This window comes from Sceloporus occidentalis, unplaced genomic scaffold, assembly GCF_023333645.1.
Source record: "Sceloporus occidentalis isolate IW3139 unplaced genomic scaffold, rSceOcc1.0.p SCAF_1, whole genome shotgun sequence".
In the NCBI taxonomy this organism is placed as follows: Eukaryota; Metazoa; Chordata; class Lepidosauria; order Squamata; family Phrynosomatidae; genus Sceloporus; species Sceloporus occidentalis.
Window position 1 is genome coordinate 316,780,552 of NW_028316981.1, and position 16,143 is coordinate 316,796,694.

At 43.0% G+C, this 16,143-nt stretch overlaps 1 protein-coding gene across 1 annotated transcript; it reads right to left on the bottom strand.

Moving 5' to 3' along the window:
• Nucleotides 1-3,523: 3,523 nt before the first annotated feature.
• DCTN3 (dynactin subunit 3) lies at nucleotides 3,524-11,489 on the bottom strand. The gene is made up of 7 exons (XM_089498030.1): nucleotides 11,220-11,489; nucleotides 10,333-10,417; nucleotides 8,498-8,584; nucleotides 7,783-7,866; nucleotides 5,788-5,846; nucleotides 4,199-4,258; nucleotides 3,524-3,978 (listed from the first exon to the last, which is right to left on the bottom strand). Exons 1-7 carry the CDS (start codon nucleotides 11,313-11,315, stop codon nucleotides 3,889-3,891), a joined length of 561 nt encoding a protein of 186 aa, XP_089354156.1. The 5' UTR covers nucleotides 11,316-11,489; the 3' UTR covers nucleotides 3,524-3,888.
• Nucleotides 11,490-16,143: the final 4,654 nt, after the last annotated feature.

Here is a 16,143-nt window from a genome sequence, read left to right on the forward strand (position 1 = left end):
AGAACACGGCCACATAGCCTGAAAAACCCACAAAGAAATATAGATGCCGGCCATGAAAGCCTTCGACTACACATTGGCTTCAAGCTGTTTCCCACTTATGGCAACTCTAACCCTACATCATGGGGTTTGCTTGCCAAGATTTGTTCAGATGGCAAGATTTGTTCAAGATTTGCCTTTGCCTTTCTCTGAGGCTGAGAGAGTGTGGCTCACCCAATGGACCCTGTGATTTCCAGTGGGAATTAGAACCCTGTTCTCCAGAATTGTTGTCCAACACTCAGACCACTGACTCCTTTAACCCTTTGTCCCCTCCTAAATACCAGGTGCTATAAGCTATATTTTGGAAGATGGAATTAGTAAAACCACTTCTAAGTACAGTTTGCTCTCCACATTTGCGGATTATTCACAATTTGATTAATATGTTCTCTCTAGGAATCTCTAGTCCTCCAGCATGTCTCTATGGTCAATATCTGCAAACGTTATGCTGAAGGACCAAGAGAGAACACTGCACTAGGCATTTGTAGCTTCTCCAGCCCAGTTCTATGGTCAATGTCTGCCAGATGTTGACCACAGAGTTGCTCTGGAGGACCTACACATTCCTAGAGAGGTGTTCTCACAATTTTTAAAAACGTTTCTTTTATTTGCAGTTTCCCCACTTTTACAGGGGTCCTGTGTCCCCAACCCCAGTGAATGTGGAGGTTCCACTGTATATCTTGTCTAAGGCTGCTGCCACACTGAAGAATTAACACTGCTTTTAATTGCCATGGCTCCATCCTATGGAATTCTGGGATCTGCAGTTTGATGTGGCACAGAGTACTCTGCCAGAGAAGTAATGGATTCAATGTTGAGGGACCACTGTGCAATTCTCCCCTCTGGCAACCTGTAAGATCAGGACAGGAAGGAAAACCAAGCAAAAGGGTCTGGAAATGTCCAATGGAACCAAATGTAGAGGACGGGTGAAATCTCAAGATGCACAAAACAGTTTAAAAATTAACCCAACACATTTTGATCAAGAGAAAAGCATTTCAGTTTACTCATATGTGCACAAACATCTTTTTAATCTGTTCAGCTCATGTTTTCTGCCAGTGTCCACATCCTTTCCCCCTTTCTTTAAAAGCCCCTGAAGGAGACTATACAAATACCTTTTGATGAAAATCCATTGGATCATTTAAAAAAGAAATCTCTTTTAAACATGTTTTGAGATTCTCTCTCCCCTTTACATCTGGGTTGGGCAGGAGACAAGACGGTGGTATTTTGAGGTCTGGGAAGAGTGAATTGTCTTTTCCTGCCTTTTGGAGTAATCAGGAAGCCAAGAACAACCTGGTGTTTCCCTTTTGCTGCTCAACGCAAGGACAGTGACGAACAAAACACCACCCACCCAGTCTTATTCTGGATATAATCTAATCCAGGTAAAAGGGCAAAGTGAGCAAGGAGTCCCAAGTTTGGAATTATGGAGACAGCCTGGAGAGCGATTCCATCACAGTTGGTCAGCAAGAGCACATCTCTGCTCCATAGCATCATGTGTCCACCTGAAGCTGCCATTTTCTGTGCTCAACCAAAAAGAGGCTGGTTAATTCTTCACATTTTCCACGAACTACTGAGGTAATTGGCTTAGATTTTCAGTGTGCGTGTATCATGTTTCAAAACAGAAACATCTTGGGTATTTTTATCTTACGAGTTGGACTCTGCCCTTCAAACAACTTGCAGAAGTCCAAGCAATCATTTTCTGGACAATTATATTGTGTAGATAAGGTTGCTGTTGCAGGATGTCAGCTGGGGGAGCTGCATTCAGCCTGCAGCAATAAAAATGGCCTTGTGGCACCTTAGAACTTACAAGTACTTGATAAAGTGAGCTGCAGCCTGCCAAAAATGTGTTAAGTCTTTAAGGTGCTGCAAGGTTCTTTGTGGGTTTTTGTTGTGGGACGGAAACATTACTTTTTTGGAGCTGGATTGCCAGCTGTGTTGGTTTCCTTCCAGTGCCACATCAAAACATGACTTTTAAAGCTCTTGGAGCTGAACTTACTTTACAAATTGTACATGTACATGGTTTTAGTTCTTCAAGTTGTTAAAATTCTTTAATATGTCTCAGCCTGTTTAAATTATGATTGTTTTAGATTTAGAATTGTTTTAAACTGTTGATATTGTTCTACCTACATGAAGCCCTGAGATCCCATGATAGAAGGTGGGGGAAAAGCGTTTAAATAAGTATATAAAAATAATAATACTGACATACTATTCAGTTCTGAGCATGACAGTTCAAGGACAGCTGAGAAGCTGGAAGGGTGACCAAGATGATGAAAGGTCTGGAAACCAAGCCTTATGAGGAATGACTTAGGAAGCCAGGTACATTTAACTTGGAGAAGAGATGTCTGAGAGGCGATATTAAACTGCAATATCTGCATAGATGTCATGTAAAAGATGAAGCTAGCTTGTTTACTGTTGCAGATACTAGAACAGTGATGGTGAGCCTTTTAGGGACCAAGTGCCCAAAATTAAAAGGTTTTCTGGCACTGGATGTTAACCAGTTCCGGGACTCTCCAGAGATGGCACATGAAGCCATTTTTCAGGGCACGCAGAGGGCAGGGAAGAAGAGGAACAGAGATGTGCCTTTGGAGGCAGCTGAATGCCCAGGAAGAGGAGGAACAGGTGCCTGCTTCTTCCTCCTTGTCTCCCCAACACCCTCCCGGGCCTTCAGCTGCCTCGCCTTGGACAGCCAGGAAGAGGAGGAACAGGCATAATAATAATAACAATTTGTTTTATTTATATACCGCTATTCCAAAGATCATAGCGGTGAACAGCAAGTAAGCTAATTAGCAAGTATTAGCTAATTTGCCCCCAACAGTCTGGGTACTCATTTTAGCGACCTCCTTGGAAGGATGCAAGCCTGAGTCGAACTTGGGCCCTTTTGCTGGTCTTGAACTCGCAACCTTGTGGTTTTGAGTGAATGGCTGCAGTACAGGCATTTAACCACTGCGCCACCAGGGCTCCATGTGCCTGTTCCTCCCCTTCCCCGCCGTCCACGTCCCCTGAAAAAATGGCTTCACCATATGTTTGCCACCACAGTACTAGAACATCAGCCAATGCATTCAAATTACAAGATTCCACCTAAACATTAGAAAGAACTTTTTTAAAAGTAAGAGCTGTTGAACAGTGGAACAGACTGCCTTGGGGGGCAGTAGACTCTCCGTCTTTGGACATCTTTAAAAAGATGCTGGATGGGCATCTTTCAGAAGTGCTTTAGTTGTATATTCCTGCACAGCAGGGGATTGAACTAGATGACTCTTCTGGAACCTTCCAACTCTAATATTCTATTATTCTAACCTTCCAACTCTAATATTCTATTATTCTAAACTGAATAGGTTTATTTAAACTGAGTTTTTAAAACTGTTGTAACGTATGTAATAATGGACACGTTAATATTATTACCATGTGCTCTGAATATTCAAAACAGCAAAGTATAATCCTTACACACAAATAATGAATGCTTTTGAATGGCCCAGTACCTGTAAGGAAGAGACAACAGTACTGAGAGTCATTAGAGTTTTATTGTGGTCCACAGTAACAGCAACTAATATGATGAGACATGCATTCCTAACAAGTGGGCAGAATGAGAAGTAAAAATAACTTAAAGAGTACTGGTTAAACTGGAAGAGGGGAAAACAAAACAAAACAAAAACAACCAAACCAAACCATAGACAGACAATTAGCCCCACTGTAAGATCACTGTCTGTTGAGTCCTCCCAAGTCTCACCAGCTCCTGAGGACCTAAGTGGGGAGTCCAGGATATGAAGCTCTAGGAGCTGGAGAGGTACTGTTTTTTTAAAAGGAAATGTTATACAAGGAGGCACAGTAACCATGGGCTCCAAAGAACGCCGAGCAAAGGCCTGGCCCTCACTCAGGTGTGGGCTTCACTTGCTTTGCTGCTTCCAGTTGGGTGAGTAATTCATCCCATTGGACAAACTGTTTAGAAAGGAGAAGAGTCTGGAGGAATCTTTTAAGGAAAAGAGAAGTTGAGAGAGAACAAGAAACTCAACAGCTGAAAGCTGAAGTACAGTGCACTAGAATAAGAGGACATTTTGAACAGTAGGCTCTCCTGTCTGCTGATAGGAGAGGGGCAGCTTTCACTCACACAGGAGCAAGAAAATGCAACACTGTGTGCTGATACCCTTCTCTACCAACAACAATGCAGCAAAAAGGATACCGTTTTGTTGTAATCTTCTAGGAGCAACCGGATATTCTCAGTCACTGCTTCACACTGGTCCTGTAACATCAAAAGAATTCTGTTAAACATTTCTCCTTCTTGCTCAGTGTTTTATTGCTAAACAATACCTCTGCCAAGTCCACATACAAGAGCTATCACATTGCAATTCTCTCCACACTCTTTCATGCAGGTTATAATGTGCCATGACCCACTGTACCATGTAGAGATACCCACACAGTTGGGAATTTGTGTGTTTCTGCTATGTGGTACTAGCACACGACGAACCTGACAAAATACCCAGGTTGCCATAAAATATGGGTGGTCAATTGAGATGGAGACAAAGTCTTGTTCCTTTAGCAGGCCACTCTAGCTCAATTTTCACTCAAAGATGCAAGTGAAACTTTTGCCTCTTCTCCTATACAGAAAAGAAAGAGCCTGAAAACAGCTGTGGAGGAGAAATAAAACTTCCCAGTGTGCACACAAGTCATTTCTCCATTTTTCTCCACACACACACACACACAAATGTGGTGGTAGGAAATGCCTGATATCATCCATCCAGGTCAGAAGAAGCCTCTGCTCTTTTAGAACATTAATCTTTGGAACTAGCTGGGCCTACTGTTTAAGTGGCACAGTGCCAGGACAGGCCAAAAATGCCAACTGCTAGTTTTGCTAAGCAGAAATGGTAACAAGAGGTCTAGGTAAGGGAGGGTTGTTTTTTTGTTTTGTTTTGTTTTTAAAACGGAATAACTTCAGCCAAAAAGGCAGGAATCTTGTCTACCAGCTGCTGAATTGAACCTACAGGACTACAAGGTTTAATTTGGACTTCAAATTCAATCTGTTTAGTACAAGGATGGGCAACACACTTCCTCAGAGTGTAGTGGAGTCTCCTTCCCTGGAGGTCTTTAAACAGAGGCTGGATGGTCATCTGCTGGGGATGCTTTGATTGAGAATTTCTGCATGGCAGGGGGTTGGACTGGATGGCCCTTGTGGTCTCTTTCAGCTCTACATTTCTATGATTCTAAGTACAGCATTCATAAGGCTGTTTTGACCCTTTCCAAGGGTCCATGCAACACAGCCCATTTTCACAACTTTTTCGTTAACAAAATATTGCCAAGATTTGTAAGAATTTGGGGGAGTGCAATAAGCTATTTTAGCCTATTTGACGAACGCTACATAGTCACTTCTGGTGTTGAAGAAAGGCCTCAGGTGATGGAAGGACAAAAATGATGACAAAATGGTCAATCACATTCCCTAGAATCTTTGAGGGGGGCATCCTTTTGGGTTTTTCCCCCCCTGCTGGAAATGTTTTTTTGAGCACAGGGATTGAAAATGCAGTGATTGAACTTCTGAGTTCTTCAGGGATGGGAGTGAACCCACTCCAGCCCCCAAACAATTGCCCACCTCCTGTTTTAGGCATGGCAAGAAAGAATCACAGCAAACCTCAGGTTGATACACTCCCACCCACACAAACACATCAAATGAAGCACTGGGAAATTTTGCTTCTATTTTCATTTAATCCCAAAGTATAAAATCCAGGTGAAAGCCTAAAGCAAACATGGATTTCTGCTGTGCTCAAGGATCAATCCTACCTGTTGCTGTATGTGGATTTGTGAAAGTCTCTGCAATTTGGTGGCGTGATCAGGAGCAGCTGCAAGAGACCAAAGAATGAAGGTCAGACACTAAGGAATGATAGTCAGAGCTATTAATTTTGCCTTTACTTGTGCAGGGCTCCAACTCTTTGTAAGCACAAAGAGAAAAGATTCAATCGTTACAAATCCTGAGGCAATGCAATTTGCTCACTCTCACGCTGACTGTACAGACCGAGGTCTGCAAAGAGTCTCTGAGCCTGAGCCGAGTATTTTGACCTTACTCAGTCACAATATTCAAACCTATAATGTGAATCACTTTTGAAGCAGAAGCACAGGGTAAATGGTCAGAAATGGGTTCATGTATGCCCAAGGATGATGTCTGATGGCAAAGAAGGGAATAATGATTTCCCCTGGCAGTAAGTAAGTAAGTACTGGCAGGCATAGACCATGCTCTGCAGACACCACAGTGAAATCATTAAAACCAGAAGTAGGAATTGTTTGGCCCTCCAGATAGGTTGAGCTGCAAATCCCAGAAACCAAAGTCAGCACAGCCAATGGTGGGGAATCCTGGGAGTTGCTGTTCAACCCCATCTGGAGCCCACAGGGTTCCCAGTGCTGTGTTCAGCACCAACATGACTAGACTGCAATGTTCACTGCTGGCCAGTGTTTTAGTAGCACATTACAGAAGATGTGCCATGCTCTCTGGGTCATTCCATCTCTCTGCTGTTGGTACTCAAGCCTAGCAAAAAGATGGTGGCACTTTTTGGTTCTCTGGGCCTAGGGCCTAGCAAACACTCTGCATCTGTGTCCAAGAGCTCAAAGAGACAAGCACAAGTCAAGAGGGCATCTAACATTCTAGTGGTAACAGACAGAAGGTATAAAAGAAAAGACAGGTTTGTGAAGCCCCCATTTTAGGAATGAATTATGATCTGCTAAAACAGTTTTCTGATGCTGAGAATGTGTGACTCACCTATGGCTACTCAGTGGATTTCCATGGCCAAGCGGGAAATCAAACCCTGATCTCCAGAGTTGTAGTCCAGCGCTCAAACCACTACACCACACTGACTCTCTTACTCTTCATAACTGCAAAACTAAAGTTTGCTTTCTTCTTTACTGGGAACAATTTACCTAAGTAACCTGTAGCTGCTTCTTAAAATATACATGATCTGAACTCAAGGCAGGAAATAATCTTAAAAAACAAGATGGCATGTTTATGGGACAATTTTAATACATAATCCGCATGCATGTCTAAAAACAGACAAAATATGAATCAGAATAAAGCAAATGCAAGGTGTAGGAAATGCCAACCAGATATAGGTTTGTTTGTTGGATTTATATCCTGTCTTTCTCCCAAAATGGGATTCAAGGAGGCTTACAATAATTCTAAAAAGATATAACTAAAACATGAATGACAAAAGTAAAAAACAAAGGGGCTTAAATACTACTACTATTAAAACATAACAATTAAAACACCATATAGTTAAAACTATTTCAATAAAAAGCTAAAAAAACTGGTGGTGTTGTGTGCCTTCAAGTCATTTCCAACTTACAGCAACCCTAAGACAAACCTATCATGGGGTTTTCTTGGCAAGATTGGTTCAGAGGACGTTTGCTATTGCCGTCCCCTGAGGCTGAGAGAGTGTAACTTGCCCAAGATCACCTAGTGGGTTTCAATGGCCAGGCTGGTATTTGAACCCTGGTCTCCAGAGTCGTAATCCATAACTCAAACCACTATGATCAAAACAACGGCCCCATTACAGACATAACATAAGTAAACTTCACACTTTAAAAGCCTGCCTAAATGTCTTCACCTGCCGGTAAAAAGAGAGCAGAAAGGGAGCTGACATGACCTCAGGAGGAAGGCAGTTCCACAGGCTGGGAGTAGCCATGGAGTAGGTTCTTTCCCAGGTTCTGACCAACTGCCCCTGAGAAGGTGTTGGGACAGAAAAATAAGCCGATACAATGAAAGACTTGTATCTGGGGCAAGGGACTCACCTTTGATGTGGGCACTGTCCAGGTAGGGTTGCAGGCTGCTCACCTGCTCCAAAAGCGCTGCCTGAGCCATGATTGACTGCTCTTCTGAAGGGGAAGAACACAACCGGATATATCACTCAACAGCAGTAAGTAACACAGCCTTCTCCCAAGTAGAACAAATGAACTATCAAATGAAACTAGCTCTTTCATAACAAAATACAGTCGGAACTTCTTATACACGGATTTTTTTATACATGGATTCAAGTATCCACGGTTTGAAAATGTTCAAAAACAGCATAAATTTCAAATATCAAACACTGATTTTCCATTTTTATAAGGGATACCATTTTGCTATGTCATTATATTTAATGGGACTTGAGCATCCACGGATTTTGTTATCCACGGGGGATCTTGGAACCAAACCTCAGCGTATAACAAGGGTCCACTGTATAAGAATGCTTAGCACAACAAACCTAGGACTTTCTACTTATAAGTAAGTCCCACTGACTTCAGTGGAGCATATTTCTAGGTAACTGTATAGGACTGCAGCCTAAACAACATGAATTTATACTATAACTTTTCTTTAACAGTTCAAAGCAATAAAAAGTAAAATTGATTCCCTCATTTTTCCTCCTTAAAACTGAATAAAAACAACAACAACAACAAACCCATCCTGCAATAAATACATGTAAAAGTCAACTGTTCAGATCTAGCAAGATTTCATTTCAAGAATTACCTGCCAAGATGAACTGCAGTTTCATTGCATCTGGAATAGCCATACGATCAATGTACTCAGGATCCAAATATTTTATGACATCTTCAACTTGGGTCAGGAATTGCAAAAAGACAGAAAGAGAGAATTAGAATTTTAGAATGCAGCAATGACAGAAAAACATCTAAGGAAGCTAAAAACTCATGCTAAAAAAAAGGTGACACACGATTCTTTTTGATGGAATAAGTGGCTGCCATTTTGAAAAAGTATTCTTCAAGCAGATCACAACACATAAAGTAAAACCACATAAAAATTGCAGCACCAAGGAACAGCCTACAGAAAGTGCAACTAAAAATTTAGTATGAATTTAATAGCAATCCGAAGTGGTCTTTGAACATAAATTATAACATTTTACTAAAATGTCTGGATAAATGTTTTCCTATCTGGTTCAGAGAGAAGAAAATAATAGGCGTCAGGCATCCATTTACTTTGAACATTCACTTTATATACTCATGTATAAGTCTAGAAATTTTAGCCAATGTACAGTACTTACTTTAACCTGTGGATAGATTGACTTATGTTTTGGAGGTCAATTTTTTGACTAAAATTTCTGGACTTATACATGAGTATATACAGTGAATGTTCAAAGTAAATGGATGCCTGACACCTATTATTTTCTTCCTTATTTATTTATTTAGGTATTTATATCCCGCCCTTCAGCCCTAATGGCTCTCAGGGCGGCTTACAATATTATTTTTAATCAGACAGTTCCCTGCCCTCAGGCTTACAATCTAAAAGACACGAAACAAAAGGAGAAGGGAATGGTGGAGGGAAAGGGGATGAGGTCCAGTGGTTCTTCTCTCCCTCTGAGGCCTGGACCAAGGCAGATGGATTGGAGGGAGGGCTCTTCCTTCTTCCAGGCTGGCCCTGATGGAGCTGGCCCCTGCCTGGCGAACTCCCTCTCAGGCCGGCGGATGGCAGTTGTGGAGGGCGGAGTCTCCTTCCTTCAGGCTTAGTCCTGATGGAGCTGGACTTGCCAGTTATCACCCATCTTATTTGAAAACTTCAGTTGCACATATTCATTACCTCCTGCCCTTCACCATTGGTCCGAACTTTACAATGCTGTATTTTTTGGTAATTTTCCAAACCATATATATTTATATGTCTACCTTTATCCATAGTTCTTTGGGCTGTTTTACTGCAATCATGTTACATGTCTATAGCAAACAATGTAATCAAGCTTGAGCTAGGAAAGAACAGGATGCGACTTGAGCTGATCTTACTTTCGCTGTGTATGCCTGCCTACACTTGACAAGGTAAACTGCAGTTACCTCCAGAATCTGTTACTGAGCGTGCGTGAACAGCAAAATAGAGGAAAGAGGACAGCAGTTAAGCCGGTCTCACCAGTTACTCCCAGCTTATTAAATAAAAAGCATACAACCTGTACAGTTCACGACCAAAATGAAACTAAAAAGAAAGCTGGGGGTGATAAAAATGCCATCCCCAGATGCATTTTGGAAGACGTGGTCTACAAAAGCATCAAAATGTTTTTATATATGCATGTGAGGTTTACCTGACCTAGTTGTTTCTTTTCATGTGTGCATATTGTTAGTTTTGAATACAAAGTGGACGGAAACACGATGAAGTGCTCCTCTTTTTTGTGTGGTGTATTATTTCCTTGTTATTTCTGCACCTGATACCAAAGCTTCTGTTAAAGACGTCCAGGAGCACATTAACCTGTCATGCTTTCTGGAACAGATTCTCCAAATTTCTTCAATATCCAACGATCAGAAAACGTCTTTCAGTTCTGCCTACAGCAATTCAAAAGGTTTATTTCTGAAAAACATAAATGCACTTACTTTTTTTGAAAAGAATTTTAACTCTCTCTCTTTTGCTGGCTATGTTGGTCAAAGCCACTTGGACTTTGACTAAACCATCTCCAATCTAGAAAAGAAGGAATCTTGTTAGGAACTGAGGGGGCAGAAAAGTCATATGGAGGGAAATGAGCACTTTAAGTGATAGCAGACTGAGATAAGAACATATCCTCCAACTATCCTGATTGGAGAGAGAGAGTCCTGATTAATCCATCCCACTTTTTCAGCTGTTTCAAAAGTATCCCATTTTCACTCACTTCCTCCTGCTGCTGCTTTCCTCTTTGTCCCCAGCTTCCCTTCATTGCTGCAAACTGAGTTCAAACTACAAAAGTCGTTGGTACTCAACTAAGGAGCGGAGGGGAGCTGACTCTTGCTCTTCCCAGAAGGCTCTGGCAAAAGCCAATGGCCGCAACCTCTCCTACTTTGCCTGTTCTTCCTTGCTAATAATGATTGCCATTTTGGGCACATATTGGTATTGCCTGGCCATGCGTGTCCTGGTTTTCAACTGCAAAACGTTGGAGGATAGGATAGCGCTGTGGCGGAAAAACTACACATCCCTGACATAGAGTTGTGGGACTGCAACTCCCATCAGCCCCGGCCACCACAGCCATGGTCCAATGCTATGGAATTCTGGGGTGCCACAACAATCTACAAATCCCAGGATTCCACAGGAGGGAGCCATGGCAGTTTCACACAGCGTTCTTTCTGCAGTGCAAGTGCAGCCTGCCTCTTGTTTGGATCTGCAGCGAACCTCAGTCTCCATCCAGGGAGGAAACTGGGCAAGAACGCTTTCCCTGCCCTGTCCAACCTCCCCCCTCCTGCTTCCAGCCAGGGGCCTCCCCGACTACAAGGCCGGCCGGCCGGCAGCCAACCTTCCTGGGGGCGCCATCCGCGCGGGGAGCCCCGAAGACGCGCCCCTCCAAGGCTTCCAGGCGCCCCTGGAGCTGATGGACCTCTGGCGACGCCATCTTGGAACTCCCGCACCCACCGGAAGTCTAGCCCGAGCCGGACCCAAAGGGGAACGGCTCGGCCGGAAGTGAGGCGAGAGTCCGGGGCGTGTAGCCGCTCTGCCCCTTTCCAAGCGCCTCTATGGCCGAGGTTCTTGTTCCCTTTTCGAGTTCAAAGTAGGAGGAGGGCGCGCAGCCGCTCAGTGGGACACCGGAAGTGCTGATAATAAAGGGTTGTGTGTGGCTTTCCTTGTCGCTATGGTGACCCGCGCCGCTCTAGCCTCCCGAAACTCTATGGTACACACCTGTGGGGAACCCGGATGTTCGCCCTTCTGCAACCCGGAAGAGGCTTTTCGGATTCGGCCGTTGCCATGGAGAATTGACGGTTGCTATGGGGACCGCTCAGGCCTTGCTTTTGCTGCAACTTGGCCTCCAAAGGGACGGAAGGAGGAGGGAATTGATGGAATGGGAATAGGCTTTTCTCCCCATCTATTATTTATTGATTACTTTTATTATTTATGTTTTCTTTATTATTTATTATTATTATTTGTGTATTATTTTTATTTGTTTTTATTTATACAGTATATTATTTAATTAATTATGTATTATTAGTAATATATTATTATTTATTTATTATTATTATTTATATATTATAATTTATTATTATTATTATTTAATATCAATTATTTATTATTTGTTATTTATTAACTGAGAGTTCCTGCATGGCAGAAGGGGGTTGGACCGGCTGCCCTTCTGGTCTCTTCCAACTCTGCGATTCTGCGAATTGTTAATCAGTTATTATTAGTTATTATCATTTATATATTGGTTGTTATTGTTACTGTTTGTTATTAGTTGTTATTATTATTATTATCTTCAGTGTTTCTTAAACTGTTTTAGCTCTCTTTTTACTAGAATTATTGCTTAGCTGCTTTCTTTTTTAATTTTTTTATTTAGAATAACATATAATAACAATAAAAAGTAAGAAAGTAGGAGAAAACAAACAAACAGACATTAGTTGTCAAAGAATTACAAATAAACAAATATGTATACACATAAGATATTAGTTATCAACATCCTTCTATTTTCCCTTCCTTTACAATTGGATATTCCAGCCTGCTGCAAAATAACCATCTACTCCTAATAGTTAATCTTACTCTAAAAAAAATTCCATGGTAGCATATATGTTCCAGAAAAACAATCCTTATGCTAGTTGTTGTTGTTGTTGTTACCCTTATCTTCAAATGCGTTAAGACAACTCCACTCCATTTCTAAGCTTTCTTTTGATTTTCCTTTCATTAAGGCAGTTAGTATCTCCATATTCCTAGCTTCATATAATTTTACAAGCCATTCTTCAACAGATGGTATACTGGAGTTTTTCCAAAATTGTGCAAACAGAATTCTTGTGCAGGAAACCACATACAAAACAATTCTGTTATATTGCTTAGTTGCTTTCAACTCTGATACTAATAGGCTTTTTAAACACAGAGGATGAAGAGACTGAAATAGTTCCAGGTTTTCCATCCTTGGGCGCAGTCACTAATCCGGATGGAGGCCGCAGCCAGAAATAAAAAGAAGATGGTGAGGACTTGGAAGGACAGCTGTAATGCATAGAATCATCGGTCCAATACACACTGCTGAAATAATCCAGTTTGACGGTGCTTTAACTGCCATGGCTCGGTGCTAGGGGATCCTGGGAACTGTAGTTTTGTGAGACATTTAGCCTTCTCTGTCAGAGAGCTCCGGTGCCACAATAAACTACAGTTCCCAGGATCCTCTAGCACTGAGCCTGGGCAGTTAAAGTGCTCTCAAACTGGATTATTTCTGCAGTCTGTTTGTGACCTTAGAATCATAGGCCTGTTACACACGGGCATAAAGTACGCGCTCTGTGCGTACTAGGTTTAGAAAGGGGTGTCACTTCCTGACGCCCCTAACCCTAATACACGCGGAACGCGCACAAAATGGCGGCGCCCGTGCCACATGGGGGCCACCATCTGTACGTAGCGGATGCACTGCGTCCGCACATCGCACAGCACATATGACGCTGCGAGTGCGCCATTGGCGCCTCACGGCATCATATCTGCACCGCGGAAAGAAGCGCCATTTAGGGGCTTCTTTTTGTTCTGCGAGGGAGCCGTGTGGTTTGGCTGCTGCAGCTCCCTCACGGAACAACCAGCAGCGGGGCAAGACCGCCTGTTTTGGGCGGTCTGTAATGCACCATAGAGTAGGAAGAGATCCCAAGGGCCATTCAGTCCAACCCCTTTCTGTCATGCAGGAAATCTCAATCAAAGCATCCCTGACAGATGACCATCCAGCCTCTGCTTAAAGACCTCCAAAGAAGGAGACTCCACTACACTCCGAGGAAGGAGTGTGTTCCACTGTCGAACAGCCCTTTCTGTCAGACTGAGCCAATGTGTGAGTGCCAAAGCAGGCTTTTTATAGTGTCTAGGAATCCTGGAAACAATACGATTCTCAGCTGCTTGATGTGCCAGAGCCACTCGCTACTGGTGGTTTTCTGATGGACTCTGCAGTGCTGCCAGCACCTACAACTGAACTGCATAAGGTGCTAAAGAAATACTCAGAGTCTCCATGTTCTATTTACAAAACTTTACTACAGAATATATACAGCACTATATACACAATGACGACTCTCCAACCAATCATCCGCTACTAACTATAACTTTCCATAGGTAATGCCCATATTTAAACGTATGGTCCATGGCATGAGCACCTCACACAGGTGTCTGTAATTGTCCACTTGCATCAGGCCTGTTGAGTCATCCTGGGTGTATCTTCCAGTGGTGTTAGGACGACACTCCATGCCAGTCACCATGGTGCAGCCTTTCCAAAAGCTGCATCACTCAGCTTCCTCTCCCATATTCTGTCCTGTGAAATTCTAGGCCTAGTAATAATGTACATACACTGATGTGATGGTTTTAACTTTAGAGTTATGCAGAGTTATCTCCCTGGGCATTCCATCTTAGTCCTCAGAACAGCGGTCCTTGAACAAAAGAATTACAAAGAAAGATGATTGGAAAGAGAAACAGCAGAACTGGAATTCATCCACAGACTACAGTCCATCAGCAGTGGGTTGAACAAAGATAATGGTTTTCTGGCACACTACACACATTTCAACACTATCAAACCTCCATCCTCATTGGGGTGCTCTTGACCTGTTCATCACATCACTCCCTGTTTCCCTTCCCACACTCATCAATTCTCCTCACCTACAAGCTAGCGTCCTCTGCCTTTGTTCACCAACAACCATTGTTAAAACCGGACTTGCCACTTCATTTCCATATGGAAACAATTTTTAATTTGAGTTGACATTCTCACACACTAATGGCATATATAGGTCTATCTCTGGCTTTCCACTCCACCAGAGCATCTGAAGAAGTAGACTTAAGTCTACGAAAGCTCATGCTGTCAACATTTTTCTTTCAGTTAGTCTCAAAAGTGCAACAAGATATCTCTACATATTGAATACTAAAATTAGGATTGTCCATGACATCATATTTCCCAGGTCTATGTATGGTTGTGAAAGCTGGACAGTGAAGAAAGCAGAGAGGAAGAGAATCAACTTACTTGAAATGTGGGACTGGGTCTTACGTCTGCCCTTCCAGAGGTGTCCAGGTGATCTGTCTTTGCAGACCAATCTGGAGGGTCTTCCATCTATCCCTGCAGAGAGGTCTAGGTTGTCTTGCATGTCCTTGTGGAGGAATCTGGGTGGTCTTCTGTCTATTCCTGCAGAAGTGTTGGTGGTCTTCCTTCTGTCCTTGCAAATTAGGTTTGCGGGTGGTTTGCCCATCCTGCAAAGGAGTCTATGTGGTCTTCTGGCTTTATCTGCAGATTAGGTTTGGGGAAGGTCTGCTAGCCCTACAAAGGACTGTCCTTTCTGGCTCTCCCTGTAGATTAGGTTTCAGGGTCCTCTGCAGAAAGGTTTTAGTGGTCTTCCAGCCACCTCTGCACAGGAGTCACTATAATCTTCCTTCTATCCTTGCAGATTAGATTTGGGGTTGATCTGCTGAGGGACCTTGGTGGTTTTCTGGCTTTCCCTACAGATTAGGATTCAGGGTAGTCCCCAAGCCTTGCAGAATCATCTCAGTGGTGTTCCTTCTGTCCTTGTAGATTGCATTTGGGGTGGTCTGCAAGCCTACAGAGGAGCCCTGTCTCATTCCTCATCCCTGCAGTTTACATTTCCGGGTGGTGAGCCAGCCCTGCAGAGGAGTCTCGTGTTCTTTCTATCCTTGCAGATTGGATTTGGATGTGGTCTGCAAACCCTACGGAAGAATTGTTGTGGTGTTCTGGATTTCTCTGACTCTTGGGTTTCAGGGTGGTCTGGTAGTTCTGCAGAGTAGTCATTGTGGCTTTCTGGCTTTTCCTGCAGGTTACGTTTGGGGATGGTTTGCCAGCCCTGCAGAGGATTCTTGGTGGTCTTCCTTCTATCCTTGCAGTTTAGGTTCTGGGATGGTTTTCCAGCTTTCTCTGCAGATTAGGTTTGGTGGTGTTCCATCAGTCCTGCAGAAGTGTCCTGATGGTCTTCTGGCTTTCCTTGATTTGGGGGTGGTCTGCCAGCCCTGCGGAGGAGTCTCTGTAGACTTCTGACTTTGGAGATGATCAGATGGGGGAAAGTTGGGAGTAAAAGGCATACCCAGCATAATTTGTGATCACACTAAGATTTTCAGACGACTTTGCACTCATCCAGGACTTATCTTGTGAATATCCAGGAATGCTCTAGCAACTAACCATTGCCAGGACTTCCTGGGACCATTGCGAAGAATGGGGACCACTGAGTTTTTATATGATTGAGCTTCTGTGGCGTCTGAAGGCATTCAAGGTTGCGATGGTCTGT

Bases quoted from the DNA above. Each gene is read 5' to 3' on its own strand.
- DCTN3 (XM_089498030.1), bottom strand. From the start codon at position 11,315: ATGGCGTCGCCAGAGGTCCATCAGCTCCAGGGGCGCCTGGAAGCCTTG. The intron at 10,418-11,219 runs GTTGGCTGCCGG...CTTCTTTTCTAG, and splicing joins CGGATGGCGCCCCCAGGAAG to ATTGGAGATGGTTTAGTCAA. The intron at 3,979-4,198 runs GTATCCTTTTTG...AGATTCCTCCAG, and splicing joins TAGAAGATTACAACAAAACG to ACTCTTCTCCTTTCTAAACA.